Source organism: Chenopodium album, chromosome 7 (genome assembly GCF_948465745.1).
Source record: "Chenopodium album chromosome 7, dcCheAlbu1.1, whole genome shotgun sequence".
Lineage (NCBI taxonomy): Eukaryota > Viridiplantae > Streptophyta > Magnoliopsida > Caryophyllales > Amaranthaceae > Chenopodium > Chenopodium album.
Genome location: NC_137840.1, coordinates 63890717 through 63909629, shown reverse-complemented (window position 1 = coordinate 63909629; position 18913 = coordinate 63890717). Strand labels below are relative to the sequence as shown.

At 32.9% G+C, this 18913-nt stretch overlaps 1 protein-coding gene across 2 annotated transcripts; it reads left to right on the top strand.

The window, feature by feature from the left end:
- Nucleotides 1–1927: 1927 nt before the first annotated feature.
- Nucleotides 1928–18348, top strand: LOC145639161 (wall-associated receptor kinase-like 1). 2 transcript variants are annotated; one of them, XM_081690329.1, is made up of 3 exons: nt 1928–2779; nt 16452–16502; nt 17130–18348. In XM_081690329.1, the coding sequence occupies exons 1-3, from the start codon at nt 2050–2052 to the stop codon at nt 18176–18178; spliced, it is 1830 nt and encodes a 609-aa protein (XP_081546455.1). In that variant the 5' UTR covers nt 1928–2049; the 3' UTR covers nt 18179–18348. The 2 variants fall into 2 exon arrangements, 1 of the variants encoding a protein (XP_081546455.1); XR_014114844.1 differs by lacking the exons at nt 16452–16502; nt 17130–18348 and adding an exon at nt 11151–11600 and having other exon boundaries at nt 2649–2779.
- Nucleotides 18349–18913: the final 565 nt, after the last annotated feature.

Genomic DNA, 18913 nt, shown 5'->3' with positions numbered 1-18913 from the left:
GGGCATGACATTTTATGGTAAGGCGAATTATGATCATCTCTAGGACATAAGGAGTATATGAATATGTATCATTACAAAATATGATATATATATATATATATATATATATATATATATATATATATATATATATATATATATATATATCATGAACACAAATTTAAATTAAAAAAAATAAAGATAACAATTATAATTATGATTTTAGATAGAGAAAATCACAATTAAATAAAGGAATTGTACCTCGAAAATGGCATGTGCTGACTTTTGGTACCCATTTAAAATTTTATTGGGAAATTCTACATTCTAACCCTCAGGTGTTCACTTTTCCACATTCTTCCCCCTCCTTTTAAAAATTTCACGTTGTGAACTCAAGGTCCATTTATTGATTACACTGTAACCTTTGTTGTTAACCCTCCATTACATGTTGTCGTTAGTGGGGTCCACTTTACACCTATTTATTTTTTTTTCTCGATTTTCGTGCTAAAAATGTTCCGTTAAAGGTATTAGGGTCATTTTATCTCATAAGGATCCAAATTAAGCTTAGATTCTGCAAAAAAAAAAAAAAAAAAAAAAAAAAAAAAAAAAAAAAAAATTGTAAAAAGCCCTGTTCTTTTAATTCGGATTCCCACAGTTAAACTTAGATTTCACAAAACGGGGTTTTTACATTATTTTTTTGCAAAATCCGAGCTCAATTTGAACTCTTAAGAATCAAAACGACCAATAAAACTTTTAACAGAGCAGAACATTTTTTAGCACAAAAAGTGAAAAAAATAATAATATAGGTGTAAAGTGGGTCCCCCTAACGACAACATGTAATGGAGGGTTAACGACAAGGTTTACAGCGTAATCAATAAATGAACCTTGATGTTACAGCGTGAAAAAGTGAATGCATAAGAGTTAATGTGTAGAATTTCCTAATTTTATTTTATTTTGGTGAGTATCAAAATAACAAAATATAGATTTTGGTATAACTTACCATAATCCGTTAGGTTTTCGTTGAGTGGGCCCCATTATCTAATTAACTAATAATTTAATTTATTAAAAAAAACATTTCAAAAAAAAAAAAAAAAAAAAAAAACCCAGCCACTGCCACCCCTTCCTCGTCAACCACCCTTCCCCACCTTATGCCGGCTGCAAGTGCCCAAATGTTCCCCCAGCTTCGGTGATCCCACCCTTTCCCTTTCCCTTGTCCAATCTCAACCGCCACTCCAGAATAGGGTTATATCCGGCCGACAATCCTTAGACACTCCAGCCACTCAAACAATTTTATTCGGCTGGCAAATAAAGATATTTCTAGTTACATTTTTTTAAATTTGACGTAAAAGAAAAGGAGCAAAATGACTCTTATATCCATAACCATGTAATTTTGTTGGCTGAAAAATCAAGAAATTATAGGAAGGTGTATTTTTTAATCCCACGTACCGACAAAGCAGAATTTTAGCGGTCTAATTGCTGGAAATTAAAAATGTATTAAGGTCTCAACTCATAACTAGATCTCATATAGCATGAAGAGACAAATTTTCCTTAGTACTACATATATTTCAAAGTAAATGACTCATTTTGACGCATTATTCATATTTAGTGTTCATTTATTACTTGCTCAACTTCTCATTTAAGAAAAATAGTAGAAGGTAATATTTTATAATAGGCATAAAGTTGGTTAAAAATAAAATTAAAAAAAAAAAAAAAAAAAAAAAAAAAAAACAAAAGTAGTATAAGTGAGGACAAGAGACAAAATGTAAAGTATTTAAATATAATACAAAGTATAAAGGAATCACTAATGATGAGGAGGAAAATATTAGAATATTGATAAAAAAATTTCAAATAAATATACAGCCGTGAAAGAAAAGTGGATAAGTAGTCCCTTCGTCCTTTTATTAAAAAATCATTTCTCTTTATTATGTGAGTAATAAATGTTAGAAATGAGTCTTAATAAAATGATGAAGGGAGTCATAAAATACAAAAGAAGTATACAATAAATGTGGACCTTGAATGGAGCAGCTTATATAGTCTATCCTCTAAACGTGAATCAGAAGAATAACAGATAAAATGAAAATTCTCAAATCAAACTCATCATCATATTTTCTTTTATCAGTAATCATATTGTTGTGTTGCTTATTGATACAATCTGAACAACATAATGATACAGATTGCAAACACTGGTGTGGAAACATTGAAATCCCTTACCCATTTGGTATTGCAATTGGTCCGGAAGCCTTGAACTACGACTGTTTTTCCGATCCCAACTTTGCCGTCTCTTGTAATACTTCATCCTCTAACCAATCAATCCCATATCTAAAGAAACTCAACCTCGAGATTGTTGAAGTGCGACTTTTAAATAACACAGTAATAGTTAAGTTTCCATCAGTCACTGTATGTAATGGTACCGAGATACACTGGAGCAGTCCAAAATTGCACAAGTCTACCTTATCAATTGCAGAATCAAATGTTTTCGCATCAGTGGGGTGTCATGGATATGCATTATTTTATACTGATAAAGGTAAGACGGAAGGATGCACCTCAGTTTGTGCTATTGATCATCAAAGTTCGACGTATCCAACTAATATGATGGACAATTGTTTCGGGTTTAACAACTGCTGCCAAATAAAAGTACCTATTGATCGGAGTTATAATATAACTGTGACCACCAGAAATGGAACAGAGCATTGCAGGTCGGCCTTTTTGATAAGTCGAGAATATTTACCAAATGTTTCATTCACTCTATCGCCGATGTCTACCTATCCGGTGATGCTTTCTTGGCCTAAAGATTATATCTCAGGTATAAGTTCTGTTTTATTTTGGAAAATTTGTGCAAGACAACCTTTTAAAATACATTTTTTGTCTAGGACAATCTTTTAAAATTTTCTTGGCAAAGTCAGACCTTATTATAATTTATTACTGTGGTTTTATGCTTTTGGTTTTTTGTTTTTTCTAAATTATATGATATATGTTATATAGTGAATAAAAAATTATTCGAATTTATTAAACTCGTGTTAATTTTGAAAACTAACAAAAGAAAAGTGAAAACACCTTTTTCTTATTTCTCGTTTTGATTTTTTTTTTTTTAAAAAAAAATAGAAAATAGAAAACGATGCCAAACAAGCCTTTATATTTTCTGATTTTAGATTACTAGATTAGTACATGTGCGTTGCACGGTTGATGCGGTTCCAAGGCATCAATATTGTTATTATAATTATTTTTATTGTTATTTTTAGCTTATTATTAGATGACCGAATTTATTATGATATTTTTGTTAGTTTAATTCGGTTAGTATAAGATAAGCTTAACTTTAAAGATCATATTTGCAAAATATTATCTTTACAAGTTTGAGTTAGTTTCCTAGTTAGATTAGAATTTGTTTTACCGATTTTTAGGCTAATTATTTAGTTTATAAATACGTGATGGTGTTAAACGAAAAGTATGATTGATTGATTTGAAATTTATTAAAGTTTACGTAAGCTTGTGCTTGTGTATTCTTGGCCTAGTTTAGGTTTTAAGCTCGTGTTGCTTAGCGTTTCTTGACCGAGACTCAAGATTCCAAACCTTTCAACTGCGATTGAAGGTTATATCTATCAAAATTCATATCAAATTGGTGTGGTTGCTGTTTGACGAGGGACGAGTTTGACAATTTGTGTCAAAAAACTCAGTTTCAAAGGTCACATTGATCGACATGTTTCTTCTTTGTTTTTAAAGATTTTGAGGTGATTCTTTTTTTTAAATTGGTTAATTTTTTGTCTAGTTTTCACCTGCAAAATTTGAAAATTTTTCAAGTAGCCTAGCTATTAAACTGAGTTCGTTCTTTACAACTGGTCAAAAATCGAATTAATCTGGCAGTGTTGAGGAAAAAATAAACTGCAATCACTTGGCTAGGAATTTTTTGCTGAATTTTCGTTCGAGTCTTTTAGACATATAGGGCTAGCAGTATACAAAATTTCAGAATTTTTCGAGGTGTCGTCATTGGGTTTTGGTCCTCGTACTTTCGATCAATTTCTGGACTGGTTTTGTGTGTTTTCTCATCCACATAAACATGGAAAATAAAAGTTGGTTTGAAGTTTTTATGATGGAAATCAAGAAAATGAATGAATGTTTGGATAGAATTGATGCTCGTTTTCAAATTCGTGACGTGAGATGTGGTGTACAAGATATGTCTTATGAGAAAGAGAAACTAGAGCAACCAATTGTTGAGGCTATATACAAGGAAAAGATTGTATCTTTACCGAGTGATAATCTTACAAATCCAATTTTAGAGCAATCTCATGAACAACTAGTAGAAGAAAAAGAAATTATGGAGCACAAAAGTGTATATTTGTCTAGTTTTGTTGACGAGGAGGTTACATTTGAACTATCTAAGTTGGTAGCAAAAAGTCAAATTTCTACAACTTCCTTTTATGGTGATAATTGGGATACAAATATTTTCACGTATTATTTCCATTATATTGATTGCATTGACAAAGGTGTGTCATCAATTAAAATTTTGGAGCATTCAATTGAAGTTTGTGGTGCATTCATTGGTGTAAAATATAAGCATGACGTGGTTGGATGGAGACATATTCTTGTAGCTCATGTTCGATTAATTTGGATGATATCTTGGTTCCATGATTTGCTAAATCTTGGGACAAGTTTTTTTCAAGAGGGGGAGTATGATGCGGTTCCAAGGCATCAATATTGTTATTATAATTATTTTTATTGTTATTTTTATTTTATTATTAGATGACCGAATTTATTAGGATATTTTTGTTTGTTTAATTCGGTTAGTATAAGATAAGCTTAACTTTAAAGATCATATTTGCAAAATATTATCTTTACAAGTTTGAGTTAGTTTCCTAGTTAGATTAGAATTTGTTTTACCGATTTTTAGGCTAATTATTTAGCTTATAAATACGTGATGGTGTTTAACGAAAAGTATGATTGATTGATTTGAAATTTATAAAGGTTTACGTAAGCTTGTGCTTGTGTATTCTTGGCCTAGTTTAGGTTTTAAGCTCGTGTTGCTTAGCGTTTCTTGACCGAGACTCAAGATTCCAAACCTTTCAACTGCGATTGAAGGTTATATCCATCAAAATTCATATCAACGGTGATGATAAGTAATTATTCCTAATTTATTATATTTTATGAAATAAGTAATTTTTAAACTTTAATCATGATTATATGCTTTTTATTTAGCAGTATTCAGTGGCGGATCCAGGATTTTCGAACTTTTGAGTCACCATCAATAATTGATCCCTTGTTTCAATCCAAAAATTATATAAAAAAATTATATTTCACCAAAATGATTTCAATCAAAAAATAGGATATAAAAATAAATACTATAAAACTATTACATTAAACTAACTTTATGGTATGATTTTTTACTTAAAAACAAGAATTATTAGGAAAAAAAAAGTTAGATAACTTAAGAGACCGGTTATTAAATATAACACGTCTCTTTAATAAAATATGAAAGCAGCGCAAAAAATAATTCTAATTCAATGGCTGACAAAAAGAGACCTGTTATCTAGATAATACGTCTCTAATGACGTGGTGGCAATAGCAGCAACAAAGAGACCATCTATCTGATATTTTAATAGGCGTTCTCTTTGATCTTTAAAAACTGACAGGGGCTAATCTCAAATAGAAACAACAAAGAGATCGCCTATCTGTAATAGGCGATCTCTTAGGTTTTTTTTTTTTTTTTTTTTTTTTGGTGCTGGTAAGTCACGTGACTCACTGTGCACCTTAATAGGTCCGCCCCTGGCTGTATTACACATTTTTATTGTTCTTAACTTCTTTTCTTTCTCTTAATTTGTTTGTTCCATAATCAAATGAGTATTTTGAAGAAATCAAAGATTGATATTATCCATAAAATCGGATAACCAATGATTGGGCTTATCCATACATTGTAGATTTAAAAATAATAAAAAAAAAATCAATAATGATATCATACATTAATTAGCGGAAAAGTTTTTTTAATGAGGAAGCAAGCGACACATAAGATATGGAGGGGGTTAATGATGCTAGCAAGTCATCAACCATTTGTTTTAGTATTACTCCCTCCCTTTTTTAATACTTGCTCAATTTCTCCATGCGCATAGTTTTAGGAGAGATTAAAGAAAGTAATAAAATATGGAGGTAGTGGGGTTGGTGGAAGAATAAAAAATTTTAAAAAACAAAAGTAGTGGAGAGAACTGGAGGAGAGAGAATATATGTTGGAGCCACTAGGTAAGAGAAATTGATTAAATATTGTAAAAGCTTTTCAAATAAGGAAATGGAGCAAGTATTTAAAAACGGCTGCAAATGAAAAGTAGAGAAAGTATTTAAAAAAGGAGGGAGTAGTTAATATGATTAGTGTTTTTTTTTTATTTATTTATTTTTACACTTATAATTCACTTTGGCATTGTGGCTAAAAGTAAGTCACTTTTCATCATTGGTACTTTGGTAGTTTCCAGATTCATAATTTATTTATTTATTTATTTTTAACAAAGCTTATTTTTTGAATGGATATATATAGATTATGTTATACAATTTGATAGTTCCGTATTTATAAGCAACCAACAACCGTAGTATGCATCTATTATCTAATACTTTAACTAATACAATACTTTTAGTTTTTTGAAAAAAAGTTAAAAAAAAAAAAAGAATTGATGACATCATATAGCAAAATGGCGGGAAAATTTTTAATGTGGAAGAGACACATAGGATAGGAAAGGGGGTGTATAATGCCAGCAAACTTTTGTTTTAGTAATTTAATAGATTTTTAAGTGCTAAAGTTAATTAAAAATGTAATTCACTTAATTTCATAATTCCCAAAAATTAAATATTCTAATTTCCAAAATTCTTTTTTATTTTCATAAATGATTTATGAATTTTTTTTAGACAAGAAATAATTTATGAATTTCATAAAATAAAATAATTAATTTTTAGAAATATATAATGAATTTTATATTAAGAAAATCGATTTAAAAATAATTTTAGCATTTAAAATATTTCAAAAATAAGCCAATCACAGCCATCCATTTTTTTAAAAAAATATTTAAATAACAATTACAGAATTTTCATATTAGGAGTGGTTTCAATAATAGAGGAGAAAAACCCCAATGCTCTCGCCACATTAGTAGGATATCTAAGAAATTCCAGGTAACAATAAAAATGAACTAGATGAAGCCCATATAATGCACGGTTTTTTTTTTTTTTTAAATAATTTCTTTTTTGAATTTATTTGCTAAAATTTGTTATATATTTGGATAAAACTCCTAAATTAAAAGATAATATATAATATATAATTTATTTAAACTTAAAAATCTCATTCCCTAATTTTGTTTACGTGGCATTTGAATTATTAATTCTAAAAGAAAATAATAATATCTTATTTAATTGGTTACAACAAAAATTTATAATCCTACAAGGCGCGCTGAGAAAATTAAATCCTACGTGGCTCTCTAAAATCTCGGGAAAAACCCCCCTTTATTTATATATAATTAATACCAAATAGGGGAATTCAAAAAATTAATGCCAAATAGGGGAATTCAAAAAAAATTAGAAAAATGTATAATTCTACTATAATCATGGAAACTATCAATCAACATACAAAATTACTTATAAAGACATTAAATAATAAAAAAGAACCAATAAATTAATGGGAAAATATAGTACTCCGTATTAAACAAAATAATTACATCTTTTATTCTACAAATTACATACTCACATAATACAAATTATTAAATGGATTTAGTTCACACTAATTTATTGTGATCCACCAACATTAGAGACAATATGATTGTTTTATTAATAAAAAAAGGGTTACTATATTAAAATAAAGATTATTATGTTGAAATAAAAGTTAATGTGACATTAAAAATTATAAGAGGTTAATTTTTTAATGAAATTTTTAATATAATGGTCAATATGAATAATAAATACCTTTATGATAAAATTAGATCACTATTCAATATAATGTCGTACTTTAAGTTCATAATAACATTAAAAGGTCACACAAGTTTTAAAAAAGGTTACTATGTTAAAAAATAAGGTTACTATATTAAGATTAGGGTTACTATATTGAATATAATGTCAGTCACGTGTGTATAAACCTTAGGTCTACGCAAGATTTTCTGCTCACAAATGGAAATCAAAACCAAGAAAAAGTTAAGAGAATACATTATAGATCTATATACGCGTGATGCATACTAAAAAATTCTAAAATTATCTACATAATATAAAACTAAGGGAATTTTAGGTACAATTGGTCTTGTATGGACCCGGTATACAATAAATTATTGTAGACCCAAAATTTGACACTTTCAAATAATATAATCTCATGTTGGATGATATAATCACTTTTTTAGATGATATAATTATCTTTTTGTGACTCATATTTTGAATTATATAATCTCATATTAAACCATTTAATGAGATTATATAATTATCTTTAGGATGATAAAATTTAAAAACCATGTTTTGAATGATGCAATTCACTATTTTATACTTTTTATAATGATAAATTCACTTTTTTAGTTATAAATTAACATAACAGTTTCAAAATGATATAATCACTTTTGTAGTAATATAATCACATCTCGTATGATATAATCACATTCGTATGGTATACAAGAAGGTTGGGTCTACAGTAAGTCATTGTAGACTGGGTCTATTCTAGTCTTTGTATTTTAGGTTTTATATTGACACCACTACAACACCCGCTTTAAGATATGTGATGTATAACAAAGATTTACATTTTTGTATTTTATGATCTCTTACAAAAATGTTAGCTTTCTAATGTTATTAATACCCCGTACTTTTCGTAAAATAAAATTAAATAAATAAATACCCCGTACTTAATCATGAACGTAGTATACTCTAGTATTATTATTTCAAAAAAAAAAAGTATACTCTAGTATTATTACAATACAAAATAGATTTATACTCATTCCGTTTATTTAAATACATTTTTTTTAATGAGGTAAACACCAAATAAAACTACAAAAATACAACCAAATATAATATAAAAAAATATTAAGGAAGTACAAAGCGTGGAAAGGCCACACCTTGGACATCCGTCCTCACTAATAATTCCAAAGGAACACTACCTAGAATAACATGTCTATTCGATCGAGCTACTCACTGGCAAGCCAGTCATCCAGCAAATGGACTCTATTGAATTTTGTACCCGTTAAACACTTTTTTTTTTTACTTTGTTACCCATCAAAGTGTAAAATTATAGGTTTTGGTACCTTCGTCCATGTTCTGTTAACTTTTCCGTTAGTGAGGCCCATTAATTATTTAATAATTTATTTTATTAAAAAAAAAGAAACAACTTATTAAATAAAAAAAAATCAACCAACCACTGCCACCCCTCCCCCCTCCTCGTCAGCCACCCTTCCCCCTCCCTCTACTAGCTGCCGGTACCCAAACATTCCCCTGGCGCTGGCGAGCCCACCTCCTCCATTTCCCTCCTCCGATCTCAGCCACTACAACTACTAAACCACCGCACACCGCTATACAACTACCCTCCAAAATAACCACCATTCGCCGAAAATAACCCCTCCCCTGTTCACTGGCCTTCTCACTTCCCCTGAAACAACCACCCTCCCTTTTTCGCCGCCCCCCAAAATGCTAAAACCTACCTTAAACAACCCAAATAACAAAACCCGTTCAGAGTTTTAAAACAACCCATATAATAAACCCAGAAAACAGGTGGTTTTCTGGGTTGTTTCAGGTGGGTTTTGCTGGGAATGTTTCAGATGGGTTTTGCTGGTGCGTGTTGGGGGGCGGGTAATTTTTGTGGTGGTGGTGTGATGGAGATGCAAATTGGAAGTGAATTAGGGAGTTTCGAGTGGTGATGGTGGCGGCTGGAGTAGTGTGTTTGACGACTTTGGTGACTGTGATGCGTGCCTAGCTGCGGCAACAAGCTACTATGGTTGGGCTTCGGCTTGGCCGCGGCGCCAGGCAGTTGTGGTTGGTTTTGCGCCTGATAATTGGTGTTTTGGTGGCTAGAATGTGGTTTTCGCGGTTGTAATCGTTGTTTTGGTGGCTTGTTGGTTGTTCTCAAGGTTGCCAACAGCCGCATAGGGAGGGGGAAGGGGGCTAAGGGTGGCTAGGAGGTGGCAGGACTATGACTAGGCCCTACTAGCGGAAAACATAACAGAACATGGACGGAGGTACTAAAACCAATAAATTTTTTATTTGACTGGTACCAAAATAATAATAAATTTTTGAACGGGTGTGAAAATTCTATTGGGTCCTTTTTTGGGATTTCAAAATTTCCTTAGTGTTTAAGGTAGTTTCTGATCACAATTTTTTAATAATGTAATTTTTGTAAAAAAATTAAAATGTATAAGGTAGTTCTTCACAAAAAGTCCTAATAAAAAAATCTACTCTCTTATATACTTTCACTTTTAGGGTCCTATTTTACTTTTACTAGAATTTTTTAATCATCCATTCATCATAATGTTATATTATAGAGGCAAATACAAGTTTATTTGCTAGATAAACAAATTTTTGTTAATCAGGTGGTATTTCTGTAAATATATTAAAAAGGAGTGGTCATTTGTTCAATACTTTTGGTGAGGTATCCAATTATTGTTTGCAACTTGCTAGTACTTTTTTGTGAGGAAATTACACATGTACCACTCAACTAATACATGAAAAGACGCATGTACCTCTCCACTAGTACTTGAAAAGACGATTATACCCTAAATAAACAAATTTTGTTTATCTGGGAATTAACTGGGCACAACTCATATTATAGCAAATTTGCTCTTAAAATCTTTACAATCTCAAGTGATGCATTAAAAAAAATTTGGGAAATTCTCTTTGGTAGACTTGTATTATCAAAAATTCTCAGTGGTAAAAAGCCAAAAAACTTATTATCTTTGGTAAACTATGTTTTAAAAAGATTAATCTATGGTAACACTAAGCAAGGTTATTAGGTATATTGGGTGTAACTATGGTTAACTAAAGATGTAATTACTAATTTGACCCTAATGACAGAATTTCCCTCCTAATCGATTTCCCTCCAAATCGATTTCCCTTTCCCCTATTTATGAAATCGATTATTTCCCCAAATCGATTTCCCCAAATCTTATGAACCCTAAGTTTCACGATTTCCCCAAATCGATTTCCCCAAATCTTATGAACCCTAAGTTTCACGATTTCCCCAAATTCTCGATCTTTAGGCAATGAAGAACAGTCGTTCATCTTCTTCAGTGAAGCCAATAACCATGGATGATAGGATTGCTTGGGTTAAACATATGCATTGCGGCTGTGTTCCCCCTCAAGTGGCTGCGGTGAAGATTTCAGATACCATGAAGAACCCTAGAAGACTATTTTTCAAGTGCAGACAATGCGATTTTTTTGCTTGGTTGAAGGAGGAGGATATAATAAGGGTTGGTGATGAATTGAAAGTTGAACAGAGTGGTATTGCTGCTGTTACTTCAAGGCTGGATGATTTGGTGAATTTCATCAAAGTAATTGTGAAGATGGCTTTAATTATGTATTTTATTTTGCTGTTTGTTGTTTCTAAGTGATGAGTTAGATTGATTAGATTGATGAATAATTGCAATGTAGATGTTGGAGATGCCTTAGTTTAATGAATGAAAATTAATGTACTTTATTAGTTTGTTTAATGACTTATGAATGAATAAAATTGGTACTTCTTTTGTTTGGCAGATCATATAAGTGTTTGCAATTTTTTTTTACTTACTAATAATGCTGATATTTCATTGATTTGCCAAAAGAAAAACATTACAACAACCCATAAGCTCAATAATTTGTCCAAAAAAAACAGCATTTAACAATTTAAACACATACTATTGAAGTTTGACACATACAGTCAACTAAGAAGCAAAAAATCATGCACTATTCTGAACAACTACTCCTAAGACACTATGATGCAGGCTGTGATGCTGAGATCCCTCCCTTAGATCTCTTTGACCTTGGTGAGACTCTTAGTGGCTGTGATGCTGAGATAGGTCCCTTAGCTCTGTTGTTCCTTGGTGACACTCTTAGTGTCTGTGATGCCACTGTTGCTGGTTCTGGTTGGCTCATAGATGCCCCTTTACCCTTCTTGCTTGGTGGGTTTTTGTTGGTCTGACCTGCAGAGCTTTCACCTAGGGCCATCTTTTGTTTACCAGTCAAGCCACCTTGGCAGGTTTGTGCATTGTGCCCAAATTGTTGGCATTTGCTGCACTTGACAGTCCTGGACCTCTTCCCTTTGGCTTGCTCACCCTCTTCCCTCCTCCTATTCCTTGCAGGTCTGCCTATTCCTCTTTTCATAGCTGGTGGGGCAATATCTGGATAAGGACTGTCAGGCCATTGCTCCACATCTGGTATGGACTTGATTGAGTTGCCATAAGCCAGTTTATACCTTGTCACAGAAAACCACTCACTGATGTACAACCTAGGATCTTCATTTGAGTGCAAAATGGCCCTCATAGCATGTTTGCAAGGCAATCCAGTAAGTTGCCAAGCATTACATACACATGTCTTCTCTCTTAGGTTGACTGGAAGCACAGATCTTCCATCAAGTATTTCAAATTCTCCATCTCCAGACTTCAAACTTTTGCATGTCCTAGATTCTTGGCTAATAACTTGCATCCTTTTCATGATATTAGGACACACATCATCTCTCCAGTTCTCACATGCCTCTCTTCTGGTGGCCATTCTAACCATGGTGACTCTCCTAATACCTGCATTGTCAGCAATGGTAAATAGATAAGTACTCACAGTTAACAACTTAACACTAATGAATAAGTAAAGGGAATACCTTCAAGCAGAGTAAGGACTGGTCTGCATCTATCAATGCCTAAGGTAGAATTAAAGCTTTCTACAAAATTTGATTTGTTTGTGTCACACTTCACATCTGGATTGAAAGCATGCTTTGACCATCTTGATTGTGGTCCAAGTTTTGACAGCCAAACAAGAGCTAGGGGATTGGCTTTCTTCAATGCTTCCATTGCTTTTTTAAAAGTGAAGGGATTGAATGCTCCAGCAGCCTTCCAGAATAATTGGAACATCAATAGACCAGGAAATTCCACTTTGTAGTTTTTCACCAAGTGCTTGCAACAGTATCTTCTGCCTACTTTTGGCCATAATTCACTAATGGCAGGATCAATACCCTTTAGAAATCAACAAATGTATTAGTGCCTAAGTTAAACAAACATACAGAAGCAATAACAAGCATATTAGGGGCATATGAATATACCTTTTGCCTGTCACTTATTATGCACCAATTATCACCCCTGCCACTTGGTTGTAAAGCATTCTTCAAGTGATACAGAAAGAACTTCCAGCTGTCAGCATCTTCAGCTCCTACTATTGCACATGCTATAGGAAATATCTCATTATTTCCATCAAGAGCTACTGCAGACAATAAGACCCCACCATAGTTGCCCTTGAGATGAGCTCCATCCACTCCAATTAAGCTTCTGCATCCAGCACTCAACCCATCTATGGAAGCCTTAAATGCAATGAATATGCTACTGAACACCATGGGCCTGTCAGGTCCTACATTCTTCCATGCACAGTGTGCTAATGAATTAGGATTCAGCTGCTTGATTACATCACAGTACATAGGTAAATCCTTGTAAGAGACATCATGGCCACCATGAATCTCAACTAATGCCTTAGTCCTGACCCTGTACAATGTGCTTTGTGCCATATTGACACCATACCTTTTCCAAAGTAACTCATTCAATGCCTTGGCAGGAACATCATTGTTTGCCCTTATATCTTCAAGTAAGACTCTCTTAGCCCACTTCACATTAACCATACTATTTCTTGTCTCCAGTCCTGCACATGTATGCTCTGGGCTTTGTATACTTTTTATTGCCCAAGTGCACTTATCTGGAAGAACAGATGCATGTAATCTCCAGCCACAGTTCATATCAGAGCATCTACAACAATACCTCTTGTTGCTAGCCCACTCAACAACTACTGCAAATCCACACTGGATGCAGTAATCCCTCAAAACATCCCTGAGATGTTGCTTGTCCATGAACAGTTGCCATGGCTTGAGAACTATTTTCCCAAAGCCCTCATCCTTATACACCTCTCCATTGTTATATAACTTTGTTAAGTAGTTGTCCTGTTCATTGTCACACTCAAAAATTTCATCCTCAAAGGGATCATAACTGTCTTCAATAATTGGCCCATACTCATCCATAGCCAAGTCATCTTCAGCATCTAAACTCACATTTTCTGACCCATCACTCATGTCTTCATCAGAAACCCCTCTACTAGGACTATAGCCATCATCTTCACTGTCCCCCTCATCACCAACTAAAGGCAGAACATCAATATCATTGTCTTCACTTAAGCTAACAGCAACCTCCCTTCTCCTATTCTGACCCCCATTTTGTTGCTCACTATCCCCCCCACTTGTACTTGTGCTAATCACAATCCCTTTTCTCTTAGCAGTAGTTCTAGGCACTCTCTTTTGAAAAAAGGCAGACACTCTTGATGAATTAGATGACTGCTTCTCACCTGAGTTACCCCTAGGTCCAAACTCACCAATATTTTGCAAAGGAGGTATCAATGACTGTGTAGATGGTTGGGCTTGGGTGTTTTGTGTGATGATATCATGGGGAACTTGGTATTGAGTTTCATTTGGGTCAGCAGTTTGATCCTCTTCATGAGGTTGATTTTGATGGTCAGTTTCCCATGGTGTTGGTGAAATGTTGAACCAATTCTCCAAGGTATTCCCTCTTCCCCTCCCTGAAGATCTACCTCTCCCTCTACTCCTACCCCTGCCTCTCCCTCTCTCAGATGTTCTCCCTCTCCCTCTTTGATTCCCTCTCCCCCTCCCACTACCCTTAGTTTGAGGGTTTGCTTCCCTCTCTGCTTCTAACTCAGCTTCTAACTCAACCCATGTTTGATCTGGATCATAATTTAAATGCACAGGACCAGTAACCTTGTTTGACTGTCCTATAGCCTTCACATGTTTATCAAAGTCAGCCTTGCTAACTACTAAAGCTTCCACATTCTTAGGTTGCTTATTCTTCCTAGGTGTGACTTTTTTAGTATTTTTATTTGATGGTTCAGCCACTACCTTAGCTACTGGTTCAAGTACTGGGTTAGCTACTGGTTCCTCTTCTAACTCACCTACTGGTTCAGCTACTTGTTGCTTTCCCTTTCCACTCATTAATGATCTTGCAGCTGCAACAACCTTAGTGTCTTTTAGACCATCCCCAACCCAAATGTATATCTCAGTTTTTTCAGGCAAATTACCAAACATCTTCATCAAGTCAGCATCACTTAGAAGAGCTACATGTTTCATTTTATACACATACTGAAAAGTGGGGTTTTTTGGTGTTTCAATATTATTCTCCTTAGCTTTTTCCCAGTACTCTACAATCAAATCTATCAAATTAACCTTATCAACATCATCAACCACAACAGTCACATCAACACCCCTATACTGAAATTGTAGCACAACTTTATCAACCATTCTGCATCAATCAAACCAAACAACATCCAACAAATAATTGTATAAGAATGTGCCCTAAATTGCATACCAATCCAACAATAAACAACAAATTACCACATAATCAGAACCCTAAACAAATTAAAAATTGAACTTTAGCAATTAACATAATCAATTGAAACAAATATAACCAATACCATCAATCACATTTCACTTTCAACCCCATTAACCATAAAACAGAGCATAGCTAAACCATATATGAAAAAAAAACACATACCTGCCTTCAATGTAGTCTAAATCGTGGAATTCCCCCAAAAAGTTCGAACTTTTGATGCAGATCGTCTTACCCAGAATCGATTTCCACAACCCGCGAACTTTCTCGAACACAAAAACCCTCACACCTTCTTCAATTATCACTCAGAATATGTTAATCACCACTACTAACTACAACTAAAAAACCAGATTAATTGTTTACAAGAGCCCTAGTTTTTTTAAAAGAAAAAATCAAATTGCAAATTGAAGAGGAGTTGAGCAATCATCAATGTCGAGTGCAGAACAAAGAAGATGAAGAAGCCTCAACGTTTACAGTCAATGAATGATTTGACATTTGTGGTTGGGTAAAATTAAATGAGGGTATTTTAGGCATGACAGGTTTTTTTTAACTTACAATGCTTAACCATGGTTAAAATATACCTAATAACCTTGCTTAGTGTTACCATAGATTAATCTTTTTAAAACATAGTTTACCAAAGATAATAAGTTTTTTGGCTTTTTACCACTGAGAATTTTTGATAATACAAGTCTACCAAAGAGAATTTCCCAAAAAATTTTAAAAAAAACCATAAAAGGAGTACCTAAACTTTTAAGAGCTTTACCTCATGTTACTGTTTTGAATTTTACTATCTTTGTTTCATGGTATTTGCAACTTTAGAATATTTTATCTCACAAATAATATTCCAAATTTACAAATAATATAAAACAGAGTTAATATAATATATATGCAATTGTTATGCTAGTGCTAGCAAATGACAAAACTTTCTCGATTGATTGACAGTTCTCAAAAAGATCTTCATAGGTATGAGCATGATCATGCTCGGAGTGCCACGTAAGTTTAACTTTTCTCAAATTTTTCTTTTTTTTTATTTAGATGGTTTGAGATATCTTTTGTGAATAGTATTTGGACAATTATACCTTTTAAGACCCTCTTATTTCACCTTTACTGAATTGAAATTATTTTTTGTGAACTTAAATTACTCTCTCCGTGTTTTTTAAGTGACACAGTTTAACCGACACGTATTTTTAGGAGATTTTATTGATTTAATAAAATAAGATGTTAGTGGGGTAGATTGGAGGAGTGAAAAATGATAAAGTAAAAGAATGTGAGAGGAAGTAGGGACCATGAAAGAAGTGAGGACCATGAAAGAAGTGAGAAATGATAAAGTAAGAGATAGTGGGGTGAAGATATATTATTAAAATGTAAGGAATTTCTAAAAGAGGAAGTGTGTCACTTAAAAAAATAAACGGTCGTTTAAGGAAAGTGTGTCACTTAAAAAAAACACGGAGGAAGTATTTTTACTAAATTGAAATAATTTTTATTGAACATAAATCATTTTTGTTGAATTTAAATTATTTTTACTGAATTGAAATTAATTTTAGTGAGCTAAAATTAGTTTTGCTGAACTTTAATTATTAGTGTGTGGTTCTATTACTTATGCGAACTCCAAAATTACAGTTATAGGTTTAATTATTTTGTCGTACTGCATTTTTCGGCAATGTTGGCGGTGCAAAACAAAAAGAAAAAGAAAGGAAGTAAAGCTCAGAGAGAAATACTTTAAGGGAAGAGTGAAAGAACAAAGATTTAACCAAGAACTCGACAAAACCAGACTTTTCACAAAAAAGGAGATACAGAAAGCAACGGGCAACTTTAACAACAACCATATAATTGGTAAGGGAGGGCAAGGTACAGTATACAAAGGAGAGTTAAATGACGGGAAACTTATCGCTGTCAAAAGATCAAGCTCATTAAGGGACAACCAATGGAAGGAGTTCATTAATGAAGTGATTATCCTCTCACAAGTCAACCATAGAAATGTAGTTAAGTTGCTTGGATGTTGCTTGGAAACTAAAACTCTACATTTAGTTTATGAGTTTATTCCGAATGGCACTCTTTCGGAACTCATTCATAGTCCTAACGATGAGTTTCGAGTAACTTGGGAAATCCGCCTTAGAATTGCATCTGAAGTTACAGGGGCCATTGCATATCTACATTCATCTTCTTCCGCTCCTATCTATCATAGAGACATTAAATCATGTAACATACTCTTGGATCAAAATTACATGGCCAAAGTTTGTGATTTTGGAATTTCAAGATCAATTAGTATGAATCAAACTCACTTAACGACTTGTGTACGTGGGACGTTTGGTTATCTTGATCCTCAGTACTTTCGTACAAAGCACTTCACCGAAAAGAGTGATGTTTATAGTTTTGGAGTGGTCCTGGTTGAAATTTTAACAGGACAAAAGCCTATTCGTGTGACTTCAAACTATGTGACGAGTCTGGTGATGCAATTTGTCGAAACAGAGGATTCTGCTATATATGAGATGTTGGATCCAATAATCTTAGAAAGTAGCAATATGACTGAAGACATAATGGTAGTTGTAAGTCTTGCAAAGCGTTGTCTGCACCCTGAAGGAGCTTTAAGGCCAACCATGATGCAAGTCGCCATGGAACTAGCGTGTTTGAGCAAAAAGGTACATGCTAATGTTGCTACTTCATCATAAGGATACACATCAGCTCAGAGTCAAGAGTTTTTTTTTTACAAAAACTCACTTAGACGAATCATGCTCCTTTTGAATGTATTTTAATTAAAATGTAGTCTGATATTCAAGTGTGTGGAACTTATGAATTGTAGTAATTTGTTCTCAATGGTATGTATCACACTATCACATTGCTGAGCATATTTGCATGAACAATTTGATTCTCATCTTTTTGTCGCGTCGTACTTACAAATTGATTGAAATTTACACATAGGAATACGGAATAAGATTTAGAAGCTTATACTTCACCTGCCAACTCAATTGGCAATTTGGCATCATGACATTTTATAAAATAAGACTTGATGCCCAACAGCCCAAGTATTTACAATCCTTCTTGGACCATACTTTGGTCATTTGGGCTTATGAATGATAGAATGCGTAGTATCCCTTGAAACAGGGTTAAATTGGGTTATAGTATGTTAGGTTAAGCTGGATGGTTGCAAATATTATTCAAAAACTTTTATAATTTTTAATTTATAAGCAAAAAAAATTAATATTTATTTCATAAAATAATTCTAAGCTTAAAATTTGACATTCAACTAGTGTAATATAGTTATATAGAGACATAAGAATACAGAAATTATATAGTGAGTTTATACTTTCTCCGTTTACTTAATTGTACTCGTAACATTTTTGATATATTCATGTACTCTTACATCAAGCATATTAATCAATGAGTTATTTATAAATAAGAAACAA

Coding starts and splice junctions, on each gene's coding strand:
- LOC145639161 (XM_081690329.1), top strand. CDS start 2,050: ATGAAAATTCTCAAATCAAACTCATCATCATATTTTCTTTTATCAGTA. Junction 2,780..16,451: donor GCCTAAAGATTATATCTCAG/GTATAAGTTCTG, acceptor ATTGATTGACAG/TTCTCAAAAAGATCTTCATA. Junction 16,503..17,129: donor GATCATGCTCGGAGTGCCAC/GTAAGTTTAACT, acceptor CCAAAATTACAG/TTATAGGTTTAATTATTTTG.